The sequence below is a fragment of the Dermacentor silvarum genome, chromosome 1 (genome assembly GCF_013339745.2).
Source record: "Dermacentor silvarum isolate Dsil-2018 chromosome 1, BIME_Dsil_1.4, whole genome shotgun sequence".
NCBI classification, from domain to species: Eukaryota; Metazoa; Arthropoda; class Arachnida; order Ixodida; family Ixodidae; genus Dermacentor; species Dermacentor silvarum.
In genome coordinates, this window is record NC_051154.1 from 192,505,663 (window position 1) to 192,528,138 (window position 22,476).

At 49.9% G+C, this 22,476-nt stretch overlaps 1 protein-coding gene across 5 annotated transcripts in view; it reads left to right on the top strand.

Moving 5' to 3' along the window:
• The window catches only part of LOC119436572 (casein kinase II subunit beta), a 76,845-nt gene that overhangs the window by 34,490 nt on the left and 19,879 nt on the right, over positions 1–22,476 (top strand). Inside the window, exon 7 of one of the 5 annotated variants that reach the window (XR_007464302.1) lies at positions 430–2,168. The exons of 1 other annotated variant lie outside the window; for it this stretch is intronic. Coding sequence is in view for 1 of the 4 variants with exons in the window: in XM_037703453.2 (XP_037559381.1) it covers positions 430–538 (109 nt within the window). In the remaining 3 variants the exon portion in view is untranslated. Of the gene's footprint in view, positions 1–429; positions 2,809–22,476 lie in introns of those variants that run through there. 3 more of the 5 variants (XR_007464303.1, XR_007464304.1, XM_037703453.2) reach the window with 3 other exon arrangements.

Here is a 22,476-nt window from a genome sequence, read left to right on the forward strand (position 1 = left end):
TTGTTGTTTTTTGTTTTGTTTTTTTTTTTTTTTTTTTTTCCTTTCCCACACCACTTCTTGAGCATCAAGCGGATGCTCTTTCCGAGGAAGGGGGAAATGTCACCTGTAGTAGTGGGAATAGGGAAAAGCGCAAGAAGAAAGAAGTGCGCGTGCTATCCGCCCCGCTCGATAGTTCGCTATCGCCGCTGTTTTCTCCACAGCCCAGCTGCTCTCAATAAACGTCGTCAGCCCCCCTTTGAAGGCGCGTGGCAATATTATTGTGCATTGACATTACTCTCACTTGCAAATGACTTTCCTTTATAACAGTGCCCCACCAAATTGGATGTTCAGTGCAGCAATGTGCATTACTCCAGGTGGCACTGAATTTGCCCTTGAAACAATGGTATTAACTTGTCTTCGCATTTTCTTTATTCTTTTTCCTATGTGCAGGTTGTATGGCTTCAAGATTCACCCTCTGGCCTACCAATTGCAGCAGCAAGTAGCAGCCAACTTTAAGGCACCAATTCGAGGCATGAACTATGGAAATGGCAAACGTTGAAGAAGTTTGACTCCACTGGCCTCCCTGCAACGCTCACCTCATGATGCTTTTGCCACTCCAGCATCACTGTTTACTTTGTCTTCTTGAAGCCCTCTTGTCTACAGTGCTTTCTCATTGTCCTCCCCAGTTCATTGGATGTTTTATTGTCTTGATACATCTGTGCATGTGGCTCTTTTGTTTTTCATTCAGACTTTTTAGTCTTAGCAAAGCATCCTTTGCTTTTCACGACAGGCGAAAGTGAAGCTGTTGTATGAGTGATGTTTTGCAGTCTTGACAGCCATACCATCAAGCTATCTCCTTTGTAACGCTCTTCACCTCAGTCAAGAATCTGATCGTGCTATGCTCATTGGTATTTTCAAGCTCTGTTGATTATCAGCAGCTGGCTCTGCATGTAACTGATCAGCTTCAAGTTGAATACTTCTGACCTCTTGATGGTTTATCACTCGGGTCCTGCAAAACAGCTACTCGTCAGTCGCACAGGTCTCATGTGAATTGTTTTGCTTTAGTGTCACTTTTTTTTTTTATGGATTTCGCCAAAATAGTTTTTGATTTGTTATAAGCCCAATTGCAGAAGTTTACTTTTAATTTTCTTTTTAAGCCTAGTGTAGTTTTTCTATTGGTGTGCTAGGTCTATTGTTTCAGCCTAGGTTCTTACAACTGTTAATTGTTACTTTCTTGGGCTCTACATGCCTTCTGTTCAATTTTATGTTTTCTACAAAGGTTACACCCAGTTGGCCAGAAATGTTTGGAAGAGACAGTATGCAGTGACTTCTAAATTTGCCAACATCTAATTTTGAGCCATGACTAGGCCACTAGCGCACATGTGCCTAAGTATTGTCCTGCAAACTGAAAGAACATTTCTGTCCAAAATACATAATGTATTGATATAAGTTGAATGTGTTTAAAACTGATATTTACGGGATATGATGTAAAAGCCTAGCCCACTTTCAATACCACAAACTTTTAAATTACAGGAAACGGCTGACCATGGGAGTTATGGGAGTTGTCTGTTAAGGGACCTCGTTTTCAGTTTTTTTTTTTTCCCCATTATTATTATTTGTTATTACTACTACTTCAAACACAGGTTTTTATTTCTGATGGTAGCATGACATCTGTCAGCTGTGAGCAGCTGTCTTGTCAGCAATGTGAGAAGTCTGCCGCGCTTGACATAGCTATACGAGGATGATTAGACATTCACTTGGAGGTTATGTCTGTTTTACCTTCTTGTGGACGTTGTTGGCACGTCTCCAGTGCTGTCTTTGTATCAAGGACCACATCAATACACAGCACTTGTAACTGTGGATGCTAAGGGCACTCCACAGCCGCTTCATCAAAGCGCACATGGTGCAGCCTGCTGCATGCTCTGAAAAGAGTAAGAAATACCTAGAATCCTAAAGGATTGTTCAGGCACTACTGGTCTGGCACAGTGGCCATGGATTTTTGAGCATGATAGTCTTGGTTCACCATTTATTTACATAGTGTTGGTACTGAAACGATGATGCAGGTACTTGAATATAGCTTGAAACGTGTCTTACTGAGGTGCTGTGCCAGTGGTTATTGCCCAGTTGTATTGGTCACGCTTGGTGAAGAGGAATGCCTCACTGTTCTTGAGGAGTGTCACCTAAGTGCAGTTTTTTTATGCAAGACTGGCTTGTTGCATGGTCATGGAGAATGTGAAAGGCCTGTGAGAAAGCAGTAGTTTAACTTGCCAATACATAATTTTCCTTGAGAGGGCCTTCTGAACCAGCTGCACAAACTTGGGACTTGGTCTTGACATACATGTTAAAGGGACACCAAAGAGTTTACTCTGTTCAGGCTGGTAAAGTAAGCGCTGTTTTATTGATTTTGTGTGAAAAGGTTGATCATCGCCAAACTCCCCTTTAACTCCTTGGCAAAACCTGGTACGTTAGTGTGACATTGTGCCTCTCAAAATATTTTCTGACGATAAGGCCATTTTGAAACTTCCTTTTTTTTTTAGAGAAAGAAATTTCTTCACATGTTTGCATCTTTTTTTACTTGCCAAGCCTCCCGTCATGGTAAGAGTGGTCATCTTGCTGCAGCTCCAACCTAACTGCTGCTTAGCTCTTTAGTGTCCCTTTTATTTACAAATATCTCTACCTTTGTCATGTTGACTTCAGCTGTACTTTGATGATTATATTGTTAATTTGGCCAATAGAGCTGCAGCTGAGCCTTGTGTGACTTGCTCTGCACCGGACTGGCAGAGTGAAATTTTTCAAATAAAGCGGATAAGGTTTGCTGGAATACAACTTGAAAAATGGGTCGGCTGTTTTATTTCTGTAAATGTACAGTCAACCACAAAATATTGCAGACCATGGAATCTGAGAAAAAGCTGAATATCTCCGCAACCTCACAACGCAGTCTGGTATTTGTATTTCGGGCCTCGACTAGAATATGCTAACGTTGTCGTACGGTAAAACCTCGTTAATGCGGATTTCACAGGACCGAGAAAAATGTTCGAATTGTTCAAGCTCTGTTGATTATCAGCAGCTGGCTCTGCATGTAACTGATCAGCTTCAAGTTGAATACTTCTGACCTCTTGATGGTTTATCAACGACTAGTCCGAGAAAAATGTTCGAATTAACCGAATGTCGCATTATCGAGGGTATCCAGAAAGCGATAAGCAAATGCTTGCTACGTCAACACGCTTTAAGTAAATGAATGAGCAAATCCTGTTAGTATTTGGCACAAAAGCAGTGCGGAATCAGCAGTTGTCATCTCTGCGACTCAGTGGCTCTCGCAGCGGCCATCGAGGCCTCGCGACTTCCTTCGCTGCGCGCGCCTTTATTTGCGACACGCTTTACACTACCGCGCGCGCACCCCGATTATTTTTTCGCCAGTGAGCTAGCTGATCGCCAACAGATCGTCCGTCCATCGCGATGTAGCCGGTGCTCTTCATCCTCGACAGCTTGGCACCGAGTCAGTGAGTGAGTACGAACTTTATTGAGGTCCTGAGGAGAAAATTAAAGCGGGGCCGGAGGCCCCGCCAATCGATCTGGTGGCTCCACCCAGGTCGGGGCCGGTAGACAGAGTCCTTCGGCGACGGCCCGGGCCCTCTGGACAGCCTTGAGCTGAGCGATGAGCTCTTACTTCTGAGCGCTGAGTCCCAGGAGGACTGGTCAGGAAAGTTCGTGCCCGCGTTGGCAGGGCACAGCCAGAGCATGTGTTCGAAGTTGTATTCGTGGCCGCAGTGTGGGCATGCAGTAGGAAAGTCAGGATTGATCCTGCTTAGTGTTGTTGGTGTGATGTATGTCCTAGTCTGCAACTGTCTAAGTGACGGCCTGTGCTTTTGTGAGGTTTTGGTGAGGAGGAGGAAAAATTCTTCGTGCTAACCTATGATTTGAAGTGATTTCGTGGTATGATACAAACGGGTCTTTGTTGTCTAAATCCCTCCAGGCTGGGTTGAAGCGAGGGGGCGGACCGCAGACGCGGAATGCGAGTTCTCGCGCCAGTTGGTGTGCCCGCTCGTTCGAATTACAGTCAGGAGGTCCGGAAATGTTGCCCATGTGGGCCGGGAACCATGTGGTGTGTGGGAACGTGAGGTTATCTCCTCCCGTTTCTTGGAAGATTTTGTTGACCACCGTAGCTGCTTTCCTAGAGACGAGGGCCGCCGAGAAGGTTCTGATGGCTGTTCTTGAGTCCGAGTAAATGACGGAGGCTTCTTGGCAGCTTCGAAGGACCACCGCGATGGCCATTTCTTCTGCTTCGTGAGTGAAGTTGGTAACCACCGTGGCTGCGTTGACGAGTGATCCATGGGCGTCCACCACAGAGACCGCGTATGCGCCTCGATTCCAATATCTGGCCGCGTCAACGAAGAGGACTTGCGTTTCGTTACGATTAATGTTGCCAAGGATTGCCTTCGCTCTCGCTTTTCTCCGCCTTTCGTTGTGGGTCGGGTGTATGTTTCTTGGGATTGCATCAACAGTTACTGACCTCTTGGCATTTGTGCATAGTTGCGACTTCTCTGGTGGCATGAAGAGTATGTCTGCTTCTAGTAATATCTCGATGCCCGCCTTTGTGAGTGAGAGCCGACTAATTTGGGCGTTTCGCTGTGCTTCAAAGAGTTCTGTTGCCGTGTTGTGCAGCCCCAATTGGAGGAGTCGTACCGTGCTAGTGTTTCTAGGGAGGCTTAGGACCTTTTTCCAATCCTGTTCTGATTAGTGTGTCGATTTTGTTCAGCTCCGTCTTCTTCCAGTTGAGGAAGGGAGCGGCGTAAGTTACGTGGCTGATGAGGAAAGCGTGAAATGCTTTCATGAGGTTGTCCTCTTTCAGTCCGTCCCTTTTGCTAGCGACCCGTGATATGATCCCGGAGAAGTTGAGGGTGCCCTTTGTGAGGCGTTTTAGTGCCTCCGCGTTGTCATTGCTGTAAGCCCGAGTCAAAACGAAACAACTGTTTGCCGCAACCGCTGCGGAGGAAACCGTGGCCGCTATCGACGCGATTATGAACGGCGACTTTGCGGTGCTGAAGGCAAGCGGCCGAAGCGCGTGCGTGCCGAGTCAAAACGAAACTACCATTTGCCGCAACCGCTGCAGAAGAAACCGCGGCCGCTATTCGCGCGATCATGGATGGCGACTACGCAATTATGCGGAGCGGTAAATGCAAGAATAAAGGCTTTAAAGGCACAAATAGACAGGAAGCGTTCCGGCGTCCTTGTCATTCACGTACGATTTCCGATGATGACTTGCGATGCAGACTCCGCCACTGCGTTTCGGTTGGACGGTCGCGCCGTTTTTTGCTCTTTTGCGTCGCACATTTGCGGTGCTTCTTGCTCGCCGAGCCCCGAAACTTGTCCGAATTAACGCGAGTTTAATAATGCATATGCCTGCCGGGACCAGAGGACGAGTCCGAATTATCCGATCTTCCGAATTAACGAGGTTACTGGATACTGCGACAGGCTGCTCAGGAATTGAACGTTTTCCGAGATCCCGTGGTCCGTAAACTTGACTGTACCTTTCTCTATTATAGGCTTAGTTGTCAAAGTTCAGCGCTTTTAGATTTATCCGAAAAAAAGAATGCCAAGTTTTTTTGTTTTTGTTTTTTCTCGGTATTCAGTTACAGTTGGTGAAATCAAGTTTACCAGAGAGCTAAAAACCCATCTGCGGGCAGCTGTGAACCAACTTCAGGTCCGATGCAACAGTATACCTACCGCATTTACTCTAAATTGCATCGTACACAAATATAACTTAACTGCTATACAGTAAAACCTTGTTAATTCGGATTTCACTTGATCGGAAAAAAATGTCCAAATTAACCGAATGTCGAATTATCGAGGGTATCAAGAAAAACATCCCAGACAACGCGCTAACATCCTAAGGATGTTTGATGGACGTCCTTGTAAGGATGTTGAGGAGATCCTAGGGATGTTCATAAAACTTCCTAAGCTAATCCAGAAAGCCTCCCATCTGAAACACCGAAAGATGTCCCATGGAGGTCCCGGCCGGGTCTTTTTCGGATGTGTGGGGATGCGCGACTCTCACGCGTCCCCTGATGTTGTTTTCCCCGCATAGCTCGCGTCTCCCGTAATCCGGCTTCTCCGCGTGGCTAAGCGCTGGCGGTGGTCGTAGTGGTTGCGGCGCATTGCGAGAGATGGCGCGAGTGTCGCGACGCTAACGCCACCGAACGGCGGGGTGACTTGGGATAAAAAGGTCGAACGCGCTCTCAAAGTTGGCTCTTTATTCTATGGCGCTCTCGTTGGCGTGGGATCGGCGACCAACACGCGCGAACGTTTCGCGCGTGCGCCAGCACGCTTCGCGGGACCGTCTCGCGAGGCTAAGAGCAGGACACCGGTATGGACGAACACGGATCGTTCGAACGCGCCACCGTTCGCGTGACCGTACACGTGAACGACTAGGCGATGCTGTCACAGCATGGGGCGAACATATTCGCTCGCTGTCGGGTCGCGGTGAGTCGGACTTCCTTGATTTGTCGCGCGCCAATGTGAATGTTCTATTGGTTGTAATTCGGCTAGTGTGCATTGGTGTATGAAAGGCGCAATAAATGCCCTTTTGATTGTTTGCACTACTGTGTTGTCGTTCCTTTGTCCCAAGAGAACATGTGAGACCCCACATCTGGCTGCCCAACGTGGACCTCTTGGGGCATCGGACGATAATTTTAACAGTTTTGCTCAGTTCGAGATGTTTCAACCGAAGCGTAGTCCTAGCGTGGATTTTGATCGCTAGTGTCGGCGGCGTGCTTTCTTGAGAGAGGCGACGGTTGCTGTAGCGTGTTTGAACTTTTCAACATGCTAAGCCTTTTCGCGAGTGTTTTGAAGTACACTCGTCGGTACGAGAGCCACGTGGTCTGCATCCTGGGAGAGCGAGGCCGAGCGCCCGCTGAGTATTGGCAAGCCTGAAGCGAGTGAGTACGGAAGCCTCGTGGGTGGTCCGAATTTCTTATGTAAATAGCTTCTTCTATCTCTGACTTCGGAAGTCGCGGCTCAGGGAGCCGGGTGGCCGCGGGCCACGGGTGCCGCTATGGGCTGACTGGTATTGTGGCCTGGCACCGGGCGCTCCGACACCTTCTGGGACGGTGGGCGACGTCAACTCGGATGCTGTGTGCACCGAGCGGAGTAGGACCACGTCACAGAGCTAACGTCTCCTCGCGGCTGCCTGTTGTGCCCATTTTGGGTGATGTTTTCTTTTTTTGGATGCCGGTTGTTGTCGAAGTAGCGACGCATTAGCCTAAGGCTTACAAAGCTGCCTGTCGCACGTTGAGGGTCCATTGAGGGACACAACCTGGTGGACCGTGGTGTTGAGGTGTCGCACATTGCTTCCCTCATTAGTTCGCCTCGCACGAATTGAAATTCTCGTTCGACTCAAGAAATTAATTGATTTGTTCACGTGAACATAGCATCTGAAATGCCGCCCGAAATTTTGCTAGCCGAATTGAACATCGTACCACGTGGGCAATGCGTATGCCGAATTCCTCTCCCTTGCGCTACTTTAGTGTTTTGTCGAGCGCGTTGAGTGTACGCAGCGTGAGCGGAGTCACCCCTGGTTTGCTGTCACCTGCACATCGTCTGCGCTGCTGCCCCGGCCTACGAACGAGCCACCCCTGGCAATGCAGATGCCTGTGGCCAGTTCGGCGCAGCGATTTCGGCGGCCGCCTGTGTCCGGCTCGCTACCCTCGGCGGCTGGGAAAAGAGCCGGCAATCACCAGCGGCTCTCGCCGGCAGGGCGCGTCGACGCAAGCGACGCTTGCTCGTGCCGACTTCTGCGTCGCCGTTTCCGGAGTCCTGGGCTGGAGTCGTGCCATCGAATATGCAAAGGTGGTGCTGTGACCAACGGACGCCAGCGGTGCACCCCAGAGACGATGTCGGCTCGCATGTTGTGGAAAACGTGTGGACATGTCCTCGGCGCGGCCTCGCATGTACTAACTTTCGTTCGCGACGCGCGCGTTAATAGACTGTGTGACATGTTTCGCCGGAGTATGTGTAGTGATTTAAGGTTGGGGGGATGTGGGGATGCGCGACTCTCACGCGTCTCCCGTAATCCGGCTTCTCCGCGTGGCTAAGCGCTGGCGGTGGTCGTAGTGGTTGAGGCGCATTGCGAGAGATGGCGCGAGTGTCGCGATGCTAACGCCACCGAACGGCGGGGTGACTTGGGATAAAAAGGTCGAAGGCGCTCTCTCGTTGGCTTGGGATCGGCGACCAACATGCGCGAACGTTTCGCGCGTGCGCCAGCACGCTTCGCGGGACCGTCCCGCGAGGCTAAGAGCAGGACACCGGTATGGACGAACACTGATCGTTCGAACGCGCCACCGTTCGCGTGACCGTACACGTGAACGACTAGGCGATGGTGTCACAGCATGGGGCGAACATATTCGCACGCTGTCGGGTCGCGGTGAGTCGGACTTCCTTGATTTGTCGCGCGCCCATGTGGATGTTCTATTGGTTGTAATTCGGCTAGTGTGGATTGGGGTATGAAAGGCGCAATAAATGCCCCTTTGCTTGTTTGCACCACTGTGTTGTCGTTCCTTTGTTCCAAGAGCACATGTGAGATTCCACAGATGTTATCTGGATGCGGGATGGATGGTGGATGGAACATGTCATGAACAATCCGGCGCAATTTGCGTTACATTACTGACAGGGAGGAAATGCAATATTTATAATTTGTACGGGAATAATTGGCCCTGAAGGTGTGCATGAACTGCATATGTTACCAATATATGGTTCATCAGCGTGCTTGGTTTAGTCGCGAAAATAAAAACGAAATTAATGCACAGCGTATTGGGCCGTTTTCTGTGCGTTTCAAACGTGCTGCCGGTCAACACTGCTAACACACCCCGATAGCGTCCACAATTATTCATTGTTGGGACTTGCACTTAATTCTACGTCCCATGGGACGTCTTTCATAGGACGTGGGATGTCAGGATATTTTGCGGACGTCCGGGGGATGTTGTGCGTTGTCTGGGATGCTACGTCAACACGCTTTTAGTTACTGAATCAGCAAATCGTCTTTATTTTGCCCAAAAGCAGTGCGGAAGCTGCAATTCTCGTCATCTCGTGACTGATTAGCGCTCGCAACGGCGAAGGTCTCCTGGCTTCCTTCGCGGCCGCGGCGCGCGCCTTCAGATGAGACACGCTTTTCATTACCGCGCGCACATACTGATTATTTTTAGCCAGTGAAGCTGGTCGTCAACAGATCGTCCGTCGATCGCGATGTAGCCGGTGCGCCTCATCCTTGACAATTTAGCTGCAAGTTAGAACGAAACTATTAATTGTTTGCCGCAACCGGTGCAGTTCAACCTTGCGATTCTGAAGGCACGCGGCCGACGCACGCAGCGAGTCAAAACGAAACTATCGTTTGCTGCGGACGAAAAGGCGGTCGCTATCGACGCGATCATGGTTGGCGACTACCAAGGCACGCGACCGACGCAGTGTTATGCGTGGCAATAAACACAATGTCGCGAAGCACTTTGGGAAGTAAGCGTTCGCGACTAGAACGATAGAGCAGCGAGAGTTAGCACAGCCGATCGAGCACCGAAACAAGGTTTGCTTGCTTGCTTGCCTTCGAGAGTGGCTCGTACCCACTATGGGGGATTGGCCAAGAATCGGGTGATTGAAGAAAAAAAGATTATCGGAGTCTAATAAGGATCACTATCTCTCTCGTCGTCGTTCTCTCTATAGCCACATACCCACTGCTCCTTATTTTACAGTACAGTTATCTCCCCCGCGGAAAAGGAAGCCGTCCCGGCGACCCAGGGGTAGGCCAACACAGGCGGATCATAGTACGGCTTGAGATGCCGGACATGCACAGTGTCGCGTCCTCGACGGCGATGATCCAAAGGTAGCTCGAGGGGTTCCCCGATATAGTTGACTGGAGGCGTTTGGTGCGGGTCGAGATACCCCAAGTTCAGCAAGGAGGAATGGGACTCGCTTCTGCGTAGCCCCGCTCTAGACAAGCAAATCCTGGCTGTCCGGCGTGCCCGTGACCGGTGGGCTAGACCTGCCGGTCCCGACGTGGGACTAGCCGGGTGCGCGACGAGTTCGCGTCCTCGCCGGACCTCCTGAAAAAAAGTTATTTCACTCACTCACATCACGCGGTATGAGCCCTGGTACTTCGACGCGAGTTTCGGTGTCAGTCAAGGGGTAGGGGCTGGAACCCACACTAGCGAGCTGAACGCGCGATGTCCGGAGCGGGAGCTCGGCGCTGTTGTGTCTGGCGGTCCTTCGAGACAAAGGAGGCTGGCGCCGACGCAGACGCGCCCACCTGGCGACCCTTTCGCGCGGCTGAGAATTGTCACCTGGGACTGAGGGATTAGCAGTTGGTCTCCAGGCTACCTCAGGCGTCGCTAAACGGCGGCGTCGCCCTTTGGTGCGGCTCCGTCAATTACCAGCGCCGCCCGAACCACGACGAGGCTCGGCGCCGACTGCGGCGTGCCAACTGGCGCCCTTTCGAGACAGCCACCGCCCCCCCTGGTTCCGCGAACTGACCGTTATGGAGAGGCGAATCTTCAAAGGGGCCAGTGTCTGGCAATCCCGGGGGAACGACCTCAACGTTCGGTTCCCAAGGTGTCAACCGCTGCCTGTGTTCGGGGGCGACCTGGCAAGATTGGAGGCGGGGCCCGGCGGGAAACGATGACACATCACGTGCGGGATATGGCCACCTGATCCAAGATGCTGATTGGCTAAAAGAACTGCAGTGTATTCCCTCGTCGAGTGAAAGAGGGAAACAGAAGGGATAAAACAGGGGACTTGAGTGTTGTGAAGAGACGCTTGAGGCTTCACCATGTAGGGACGCGAGAGGCTTGACCATGTAGAGCACGCTTGACGATGTAGAGCACGCTCGACCATGTAGAACGCTCGGAGATGTAAACGCTACCACATGCAAAGATGTTAGCACGTAGACGGCTCAAATATCATGGAGCCCTTCTTGTAAAATACCATGTACAGTGTATATAAAACAGTTTTCTAATCTCCCTGGATAACTCCTCCTCTTGGCACCTGGCACGGCACCATACATGGAACCTTTAATGGACACACGGAAATCACCATTCGCAACAGTGGCTGGCAGCTTATGGGATCGGCCTGCGTTGGTTACATCGGTGTGGTGAGTGCTACGTGTTTGCTTCTCTTTTCGCCAGACTCATTAGCGCAGGTTACTAAGTCGGTAATGATGATTTGGTGTCGTTAGTGATTTCATCTCGCAGACCAAGAATATAGTGTCTCGTGGGCTAAGTTACTAAGGGGAAGAAACACAGGGTGCACTGTAAATACGGATAAGTTTGAAATCCAGGAACTCCTCAAATGTTGTGAGCCGATGGGCATTTTGGTTGTCCCTGCGGTAGGCAAAAGTCAACAATTGGAGCTTTTACAGAATGAGGAAGTGAGTTGGGAGAAGGCCGGAGAGGCCAGGAAAATTGTTTCGCAAGCGAAGAGAGGAAATTCTGCGATCTCCCGATGTGGTAGCGATAAGGACGGGCTTAGGGCCTGAGTTTGCGCTTCATGTCGCCAGAACTCTCTAGTACAAGTAGCTAGTTTCTAGGAGAGTAACTGTGTGTTTTCTGGCGGGCACCATTTTGGGAAATTCACCTTCTTTAAATAGCGAATTTTAGGAAGGGTGAATTTTGAAGGCAAACAAGATCGCTATGGAGAAATTCAGAGTGCAGGACCTCCTTCTAATTTGCGAGGAGTTAGGCATTTCGGTCGACTCCGCAAAAACGAAAGAAGCGGTTCTCGACGTCATGAAGGTAGAAGAGGTGACGGTCGAGGAAGCTGATGAGGCTTGGGAGACAATTAAGGAAAGAAAGCAAAAGGCAGAGGAGTGCAAGAGGCGCGAGCTTGAAGCTGTTGAGAAGCGCGAGAGGCGCGAGCGTGAAGAAGCAGAAAGGCGCAAGCACGATGCCGAAATTCGCGAGAGGCGCGAGCAAGAGGCAGCGCAACGGCACGCTCTTAGGATGAAAGCGCTCGAACGGGAAAATCAGATGCTCAGATGGCGGACAGCGCGACGCCAGCTCCACACTTTCGAAACAGACGAGGGTATTGTTAATTTCCTTGCCGGTTTTGAACGAGTGTGTGAGAAAGAGGGTGTCAGCCGGGACTTGTGGGCCGAGCGATTAGGAGCACTTCTCCCGTTTAGTGTCGGCGCGTGTTTTATGCATTGTTTGTCCGAGGAGAAAGCGCGCGACTACGACAGGGCTAAGAGGGCTTTGTTCAGGCGCTTTGGTGTAGCATGGCAGGCCGACTTCGAAGGCCCAAAAGACAGTGAAAAAGCCGAGCCTGTCGAAGGTAACATTAGCACTGAGATGACTAGTGTAGAAAGCTTTGGAAAAGGTGTGATGCAAGTGGCACACACACAAAGCGAAGAGAGCGGGGGACCACCCGCACCAGAAACGGAAGGCCCTTTAGGCCAAGTGGGTACGGCGGCGGCAATTTCGGCCAGTCTGCCAGACAAGGTCACGCATTGCTTCTCGAATAGGTCGGAGCAAATGCTGAGGGAACCGGGAAAATCCACCACCAGCAAGGGAGCTTTCAGGGCGAAAGCACGTGAGGAGACTCAGAGACTGATAGGCGCATTCCCTATTGAGCAGCGGTCACAGGACCATGGAACGATTCCAGAGGCAGCTGTAAGCAGTGATGAGTTAGACGGGTTAGTAGCCGGAAGCGAGGTGAATACGGTCACCGAAGAGAGCTGTGGTTTTCCCGCCCTAGAATTCGTGGCCGACTGCGAAGGCCAGGATGAGAACAACAAAGCTAGTTCAGACAGCGCTGAGAGGGCTGTGGTGCCAGTAGTTGACGGAAACAGTGACAAGCGCGAAGAAACGCTTGTTTCGCCATTTAGTAAGGCTGTTTTGAAAACAGAGGCCGACTTCGAAGGCCAGCGAGAAGTTTGGCATGCTATCGACGGCAGTGATGGAGCTAGACCACCTGAAGATAGACTTAATGACGAGCTAACTTGCTCAAAGGTCAAATCTGGTTCTGCTCTATTAGAACGGCAGTCGCACTGTGAAACCCAAAGGGGCAAGGAAATTTCAAGCGCGTGTGCCGAAACTGCAGACTCTACGATGCATGCCAAACAGAAAAGGCGTAGGCGCAAAACGAGAACGGCGGACGCGGTCGAGGCGCTTGGAATCAAACATGCGAAGCGCCAAAGCGACAGGGGCAAATTCGCTAGGGTCAGAGTCCAGACAGAGAGCGTGAAAAAGCGAAGGAGGGTAAACCCCAAGCTTAGGCGTTTGCTGCGGTCAGGGACCGGCGTGACGCACGTCGCGAAAAGGAGAGTTTCGCGAAGATTCAGGCGTGGTGAACGTCGCCTAACCGCATCTCGTACAACGCATAGTAGGCAGAGGGACAAAGGGAAGCGTCCTGTAGGCTGTCACAATGGCCGATCACTCGCAGGGGAAAAGAAAGGAGTCTGCCGAGCAGATAACTGGAAAGTGCGCGCACAGGTCTGTCAATGTATCTCCCTCCCCGTACTTGGAGGCGGTTGTCCTAAAGTCACAGCTACCGGATGTGTCAGGCGAATTAGTGGCTTTTGCCTTCTTCGCGACGGCGCCTTGCGAAATCCCCGGAATGCGCGACCCCCTCGAGTGCGTTTGAAAGAAAGGGGTGCGTTTGAGGCCCGAAAACAGAGAAAACAGGAAGACGGGTAGGATTTTTTCTTCTTTTGTATTCTGTCTGCCCGAGATTGAGTTCAGTTTTGAAAGTTTGACAGGCGTAAAGAATGCCGCAGTTTTTTTGTTATGTTGTTAACCTTTCCGGCTCAGGTTAGACCCACGATTTAAAGGGGAGTGTGTACGCGGCGACAGATAAAGAATTGTATTGCAAACAGTGTCAGGGTTACAAAAAGTTTAGAAGGTCACGCGCAGGTTGCGCAAGTTGATGACCGGAGTTTTCGCGCGAGTTAGTGTCGCGTCATGTTTTGTTTGCTTTCATGAAAACGTGACAGCTGATTTTGGAAAGCGTCGGATGGTTGTTCCCGCACGCACGTGGAGAGGACCGCGCGTTAGAAACTGGTTGCGCGGATCGCCTTTAGCGATAGACTTATTTTGTCTTCAACGTCTTACAAAGGGGTATGTCATATGAATACGGCCACCTGCTCAGATGGAGCTTATAGCATTAAAGCAGCGCAATTTCGAAGTGCGCAGGGGAAAATGCAGAATAAGTTAGGCCTTGTGAGCCACTTTGGGCACGGGATAGATGGTTTTCTTATTTGCTGATTTAGTATCTCGGCATTATGTAATGATTGTGTAGCTTTTTTGTGCTAAGTGTTACGGACTATGAATTACTGAAGGCCAGCTCTCCCATCGCCTTCCTGATCTGTGGAGGCTCTAATTCATAATAACTTAGCTTCATTACATTAACCCAGATGGTGTCTGTTTCCGAAGACACATCATCGGAAGTTTTTTGGTACTTGTCCGGATCAACGAGCACCTGATGTTTCAGGGTTTTCTTTAGATAGGGGGTTGTCAGATTTTTGGAATTGGTAGAGTCTGGCGATGAGAGTGGCTTGCAGTGGCGCTTGCAGCATTGTGTGTGGCTGACAAAGGTCGCTCCTTGGAGCTTGTCATCTTGCATTTCTGCAGCCCAGTCAGAGCCCACCTATGAAGAGGCCTTTGGCGGGAAGATCATCATTCCTGGAAGCAGCGGCCCCATGGCTTTGAGCGAAGCAGGCATCAAACCGGTCGAGCTGCATGGAACAACTCGCCCTCCCGATGCATCATCTGGCGGCGGGGGTGCTGTTGTGTCTGGCGGTCCTTCGAGACAAAGGAGGCTGGCGCCGACGCAGACGCGCCCACCTGGCGACCCTTTCGCGCGGCTGAGAATTGTCACCTGGGACTGAGGGATTAGCAGTTGGTCTCCAGGCTACCTCAGGCGTCGCTAAACGGCGGCGTCGCCCTTTGGTGCGGCTCCGTCAATTACCAGCGCCGCCCGAACCACGACGAGGCTCGGCGCCGACTGCGGCGTGCCAACTGGCGCCCTTTCGAGACAGCCACCGCCCCCCCTGGTTCCGCGAACTGACCGTTATGGAGAGGCGAATCTTCAAAGGGGCCAGTGTCTGGCAATCCCGGGGGAACGACCTCAACGTTCGGTTCCCAAGGTGTCAACCGCTGCCTGTGTTCGGGGGCGACCTGGCAAGATTGGAGGCGGGGCCCGGCGGGAAACGACGACACATCACGTGCGGGATATGGCCACCTGATCCAAGATGCTGATTGGCTAAAAGAACTGCAGTGTATTCCCTCGTCGAGTGAAAGAGGGAAACAGAAGGGATAAAACAGGGGACTTGAGTGTTGTGAAGAGACGCTTGAGGCTTCACCATGTAGGGACGCGAGAGGCTTGACCATGTAGAGCACGCTTGACGATGTAGAGCACGCTCGACCATGTAGAACGCTCGGAGATGTAAACGCTACCACATGCAAAGATGTTAGCACGTAGACGGCTCAAATATCATGGAGCCCTTCTTGTAAAATACCATGTACAGTGTATATAAAACAGTTTTCTAATCTCCCTGGATAACTCCTCCTCTTGGCACCTGGCACGGCACCATACATGGAACCTTTAATGGACACACGGAAATCACCATTCGCAACAGCGCGTAGAAAGCCGTTGTTTGCGTAGCTCAAAGCTATGGCAAAGCGTTATGAGGTCGTTGACCGTCTGAGGATCCTTTGCCAAGAGTATTTGGAAGGCGTCATCTTCTATGCCTTTCAATATGTTCTTGATCTTGTCATCTTCGGTCATATCTGGGTTGATACGCCGGCAAATGTCACCTACATCTTCAATGTAGCGGGTAAAATTTTTGCCCTTTTGTTGGGCACGACAGCGAAGCTGTTGTTCAGCGCGAAGTTTGCACACAGCAGGGCGACCGAAGACTTCTTGAAGTTTCGTTCGCAATGTTGTCCAGGTGGAAAAGTCAACCGCATGGTTTCGGAACCAAAGATGGACGACCCGGAAAGGTAGAATGGTACGTAACAGTGGCGCACCCGGGATTTCTGCCGGGGGGGGGGGGGGGGGGGGGAAGAAGAAAGCACTTTGCATAATATAGCACTTTGCGCCAGAGGAATCCAACAGCAAATAAGATGCCTTATAATAATAATGACACCAATGATGATGACGATGTTTATTTCTTTAGCGTTTTACTCAAAGTAATTTAAGAGTGAGGGAATAAATACAAGACAGTGATAGAGTGATTTTGTTAATCAGGAAAATTTGTTAATCAGGAAAATTCGACCTCAAGCCACCTCCTGAATTGTAATGACCATGTGAACAGAGCACTGAAGGTACACGTTGGACTGGTGGGGCTGGACGCGTGGGGGGAGGGGGTTCAACCCCCCCCCCCCCCCTCGGTGCACCACTGGTACGTAACCAAGCTTGTCAGCTTCATTCAATTTGTTGTGGGCACTCACTCGGTCGTACGATGACAGCCAGTCCTCTACGTCATGATCGTCAGTGCCATTGAATATGGGAGGATCCCGTTGGCGTGGCGGCGCAACAGGGGGGGGGGGGGGGTCTATTCTGTAAGAGTCCACCTAGTGGACTGTCCACTGCGGCAGCCAATGGCGACAGCCGAAGTGGACAGTCCACTAGGTGGACTCTTACAGAATACACCCCCCGCCCTGGACAGACGACCGGAGCCGGTGCCTGGGTTCGATCGGTAGGACTAGTCTCCTCAGGCATGGAAGATGCGACAGGGATCGTCCGGCTTCGGAGTTCCAGGTTTGCAAAAGGTCCAGCACCTCCACCAAATATCGCGAAGCACTTTGGGAAGTAAGCGTTCGCGACTAGAACGATAAAGCAGCGAGAGGTAGCACAGTCGATCGAGCACCGAAACAAGGTTTATCTCTCTCGTCGTCGTTCTTTCTCTCATAGCCACATCCCCACTGCTCCTTATTTTACAGTACAACAAGAATAAAGGCACAAATAGGGACGAAGCGTTCCGGCGTAGCTGTCATTCGCGTGCGATTTGCGCTGGTGACTAGCGATACTGACTCCGCCTCTTCGTTTCGGTTGGACGCTGTTGCGTCCCGAATCGGCCGGGCGCATTCATTGATTGTTTCCCATCGAGGCAGGCCCTTTCATGAGCGTCGCCCAGCTGGCGACAGTGCCAGACACCGACGAGACGGGCAAACAAGCGCCCCAACTCGGCAGTGCCCATTCTTTGGGTGCTTCCCCCGATGCCATCCCTTTAATCACCGTCGTCCAGACGGCGACAGTGCCCGACAGCGGCAGTGACGCCATGACAAAGAAGCTCACTTAGAAGCGACCGACCACAACCGCCACCCTTCGTTAGACGCGGGGATTAGTGCAAAGGCCATTCTCCCGACCCTGGCAAGATGACCGTCGGAGGGCAAGAAACAGGTCACCGACTTTCGTGGAAGGAGTGTCAACCCCCTGTTTCCGGATTGCCTCGTCCTTGCTTCGAAGGTGCATCATTGGAGGCGGAGTTCAGCGAACAAGACGGCCCGTCTGATTGGCCGCATCAATGTCATCTGATTTTTAGACCGATGTTTTATAAGGGGACACCTTGCGTGCAGTGGTGTGTCCTGACATGTAGTGAGCTGAGACTTTCAAAGTGCTCCCCTATGGAGTGGGCTTCGATATTTGGACCCACTGTAAATATGTAAAATAAACCCTTTTTTCTCTCGCTCTTACTCCCGGACGTACTCATCCCTTTGGCTGAAGGATCACCGGCCTAAACGCTACCCGTTCCCAACAAACTGGCAGCAGCGGCGGAATAATCTCCGACCCGCAACAACGCTAGCGCCGTTTTTGCTCTTTTGCGTCGCTCATTTGCGGCGCTCCGCACTCGCCGAGCTCAGAAAGTTGTCCGAATTAATCGATGTGCGGCCAAACACGCCCGAATTAACGAGAGTTTGGTTGTATTAAATGCATACGCCAGCAGGGACCAGAGGACGAGTCCGAATTACCGAATTTTCCTAATTAACGAGGTTTGACTGTATAGTGAACTCGGCGAGAAAGAAAAAAAATATTATTTGAATATAGGTTGACCCTTTCATTTTTAGAAAAATGAAGAACTTTGAACATGACACACCTTTATTTACCATAACCTCAACTACTAAATCTTGCTAGTCGATACCATAAGCTGCGTCCTCATCGGAAATGCCAGAGAAGTCATTCTCGTCGGATGCTTTGCAGGTGTCCTTGGCACCCCAAACAACGTAGTATTTGGTGCAAACCAGTGCTCTGGATATGCAGCATTTCTTAAATCCAGCCTGGAAGATCTCCAGAATGACTTTACAGGGGCCGTGACGGAGAAACTCCTTTAGCTCTGTACTTTTTCTAGATTGTTTCACGAGTATAAATAGAGATCCTTTGCTCACAACATAGGTCGATAGGTCATTCTGAGTAGCATTACCGGAAAAAAAGGTTGACCAAAATTCGAATAAGTACTGTGGTCTAAATAATGGTGACCTAAGTAGTCTGCCAAGGTCAAGGTGACGCTTCAACTTGTCGCTTGAGCAGTCTTTAGAACTACAAGACATACAACTTTCAATGTCACTGGAGACAATACAGCAGTGTCAATGCAGAAAACATACGTGTTCCTCTTCGTGTAAACCATGTAGACAAGCTTGTATTTATTTGTTCATGTATTTTCAGAATACCTTACAGGCCTCACGAGAAGCATTTTGATTTGCCTGGCATGGTAGGTTGCCATGGTAGGTTGCCATGGGCAGTTCAGCGTCACAGAAATTGATTCCATGGCATCACCCACCTCCTTTCTGCATCAAGTAAAGTTGGCCTGTGGTTGCTGCTTACCTCTGTTGAGAACAATTCTTTGGAGTTTGATATTTCTTAGGTAAACCATTCTGTTGTACTCGCCCTGAAATTAGTGTACCCCTCGAAGATCAGGAGTACATATTTTTACAGGGTGTCGAACCGAAAAATTTAGCGTAGCTTGCACTGGAGGCGCAATGCTAAAGAGACAGCGGAGCTGATGGGTACCTAGCTAGTTCTGGCTTTTGGGCTAGGCTAAGCACTACCAAGTCATCCTCAGCATTTCAGGAATTTGTTGGTTATTGATCGATTATCGATTGGCTCTCCATTGACTATCACAAGGTATTGGCCACGTTTTTGGGCTAGGCTATATATCACTACCAAGTCATCCCAAGCATTTTCCGGAATTTATTGATCGATTATCTGTTGATTGGTTATCGATGACTGACTAAGCTTCATTAGTCCCAACCATGCTTAGCTAGACTTAGCCAGGCTCAGATTCGCTAGTTCACAGGGGTATGTGCCTTTGTGCTTGGACCCTTTGTGCACTACCGCCAGGATCGGCCCACATTTTTTTGTCGACGACGGACGGACTAACGGCCGGCTTTAACAGCTCTGCTGTTAAAAAAATACTGGTTCGATTCGGTTCAAGGCACTCACGATTCTGATCCGGTTCGGCGCAGTCCATTTTATCCTGCTCCATGGTGATATGCTGCATAGTGCTATCGACTTCTCCGCGTGGCGCATGCGTGAGTTTCATCAAGAGGCATAATTGTGCTCCCCGGCACGTGAGAGAAAGCAAGAGCTACAGCAGGCCTACGCATAAAGACAGTCATCGTAGGCAGTGGCGTTGCTGGAGTATATGCAGCACGGGGTGCGGCACCTTGACGCGTCCATCTCTGCGCTCCGTCTTTCCCACGTTTCCTTTTATCGTCAAACACTAAATGCGTGCATAACCGTTGGAAATACGTTTCTAAGACGTATTAGCGCGTAGATTATACGGTATTTGTAAACACAAAATGTCAGTCACAACCGAATTATAAAGGTTTTTCTATGGATATCTCAAGGACATCAACTGCCGGGGGACATGGTAATTCTAGGGATGTGTCGAATACGTCCGGCGGACGTCCCACACATGATCGTTTGGTCGCACTTGTCCGGCGGACATCTTTGCATCTCCACAAGGGATATTATGTGGGCATGACGTGCACATTTCACGGACATACGCCAGTGCCTATTGCACATTGTTTGCTATAATGTATATTTCGGTCGCGGCACACGCTGCGTACGTACAGATATGCAATGGGTTCGTTGACTCCGACACGGCGCAGAGAAGGCTCCGGAGTCGGATCGCCCCCAACACAGGTTTATTAATCCAAGATACAGCTCAGTGCGGCAGTCACGGCACTTACGGGCAAAGGCTCACCGCAAGACCGATCGAGTACGCGCGCCGGCTGCGCTAGGGCTAACCGGGTAGCGGTCCACCCAGCGCGAGAAAGAAGTCGCGGGTGCCAAGGTCCGACGTAACCAACTCGTTGCGGGCATGCGAGCTCACATGCCCGAACACTTCAGACTGCCGCGGCGATCATAGGCGTATCTACCGAGGGGGGGGGGGGGGGGGGGGGCTCATACTAGTGCTGCGATCATACTCAGTGCTCAAGGCACTGAGCATGATCTCAGAATTCAGAATTCACTTATTGAGAAAAATTAGTACTATGTTTTTATCGTTACTTTGCTTCGAAAATTTTGCATGCGAAGCAAAACCGTTATAAACCGTTACGGATAATTTTTTTTTTCCGTTCCGGAGCAGAACGGGAACGGAACTTTTTTCAGTGGAACGAAACTAAAACCAGAACGAAAAATTTTTCGTCCCGACACCCTGGCGGGGATTCGTGCCTCGCCGCGGTGCGCTGTAGCGGACGACGCGCTCGATGCGCCATACACGCTCGCATTGCGCACCTGGCGCCGAGCAGTTCCAGCCATACCAATTTCCGTAGAGTTTCCTACAATTACTAGAGCCGGGAACCCTGGCGCTGCGATCGTTCAGCCACCATGGGAATTATGGGTAAAGTGCGTCTGATCTTCGTGCTTGGGGCTTCAGACGTCCTTGTGGCTTCCTTTATTGCACTTTTTCAGGTCCTAAATTAGACTAAATTTCAAAGCAATTTATACTTTTTTTAATGCAGAAGGTAATAACACTCTGCTAGCACGCATAATTGCTACTAATTGCAGTGGTTGCGCTTGACCGTGCGTCCGTGGCGTGTAATGGTTTCAATATCGGCTTTATGTGCTTAGAGGTCCTGTGTTCGAATCGTGCCGTCGGACAATTTTAATAGTGTTTACTTAATTATTTAAAACGCAGTACTTTCTTATAAATGATCACTTTGCAAAGTCACGAAGCCATTTAAAGCCAGAAAGACGAAAGTCACTTGCGATAGTTACCCTAAAGGTGCGAGGGGCGGGGCACGGATAAAGTGGCATATTCTGCCGCGCTCAACGAATCCATGCTTTATGACATGAAATCGTTGGATTATCAAATACCTGAACTAATTAATATCTGTCCAGAAATAGTCGATTAACGTTGCAGTCTCGGTCTGCCATCAATAAAAAAAATACAGAAAACGAATACAACTTCTTACAGGTCTGATTGTCGAATTTGATTGTGTAAATACGGCTTACCCTCTATATGTGTTGGCGAAAACGACCTTGTCGAATGTGGCGAACCATTACAATACAATATTGACTTGAGATTTTTCTATTGGCATGTGTCACTTCTGACGTTGTCTGTCGATTGCATTTTTTAAGGCTGTTTATACATAAGGGTTACACTAGCACTTGTTTTAATTTTTTCCCCTTCTTTAACATGTTAAATCGACTAGAAGCGCCCGAAAACGTTATATGCCAATTTTCACGGTTTTCAGAAAAAAAAAAACTTCATTACTCACAAAGTTAATATGTTACTATTTTGTTAAAATGTGGGTAATGTTAGGGACAATATAAATAGAAATTTTTAAAAATCGCCTGTGGCAGATAGCACAATTATAATCCTTGATCTAAACTACTCGATGAGGCGACCATTACTTCCACGAGAAATCAAAACGCCTAATTGAGTAATTAACATAACTACGCTAGGTAACTTTTTAATTAATTATTTTACGGCACATTTTTCAATCTACGAATTATAGCCGCTGAGTTCGCAAGGCGTATCCACTTGGAACAAATTCTCACGACTGAACCAGTTGTGAGATATTAATTTTCAAAGTGTCCGACTAAATGCATGGGTGTTCCAGTTAACTTTGCACTTCAATGCATAAAACAGCGTTTTCTTCAAAAAGTGAACCGTATATACAACCAACGCTAACGCGAACTCCTCTCACGCCCCGCTCCTCCGTTGACCTACTTTTTCCTACACCGCCATTGGTTGGTGTGCCTCACGTTCTCAGCCTCCAACGCGAGTATTGGAAGGCGCGACTTACGTCAAACCCCCTCCCCGTTCTCCTTTTCATCTGCACCCTCCCACAGCATTCTCACAGGATTGAGCTCTTTTCCTCTCTTCTCCCGCTAGGTCACGTGGTCTCTTTTTAGCGAAGTCCGCAACGACGGCACAGGGCCCGCATAAACAGCTTCGCAGTAAAAAAAATTTTTGCAATAGCGTATACTGTACCTTGCTTCCCTGGTGCACAAATGTATTGGAGTCAGCATGCCACAAGGCCCGCATTCTAAAATGCTTTCTGTGCGATAGTT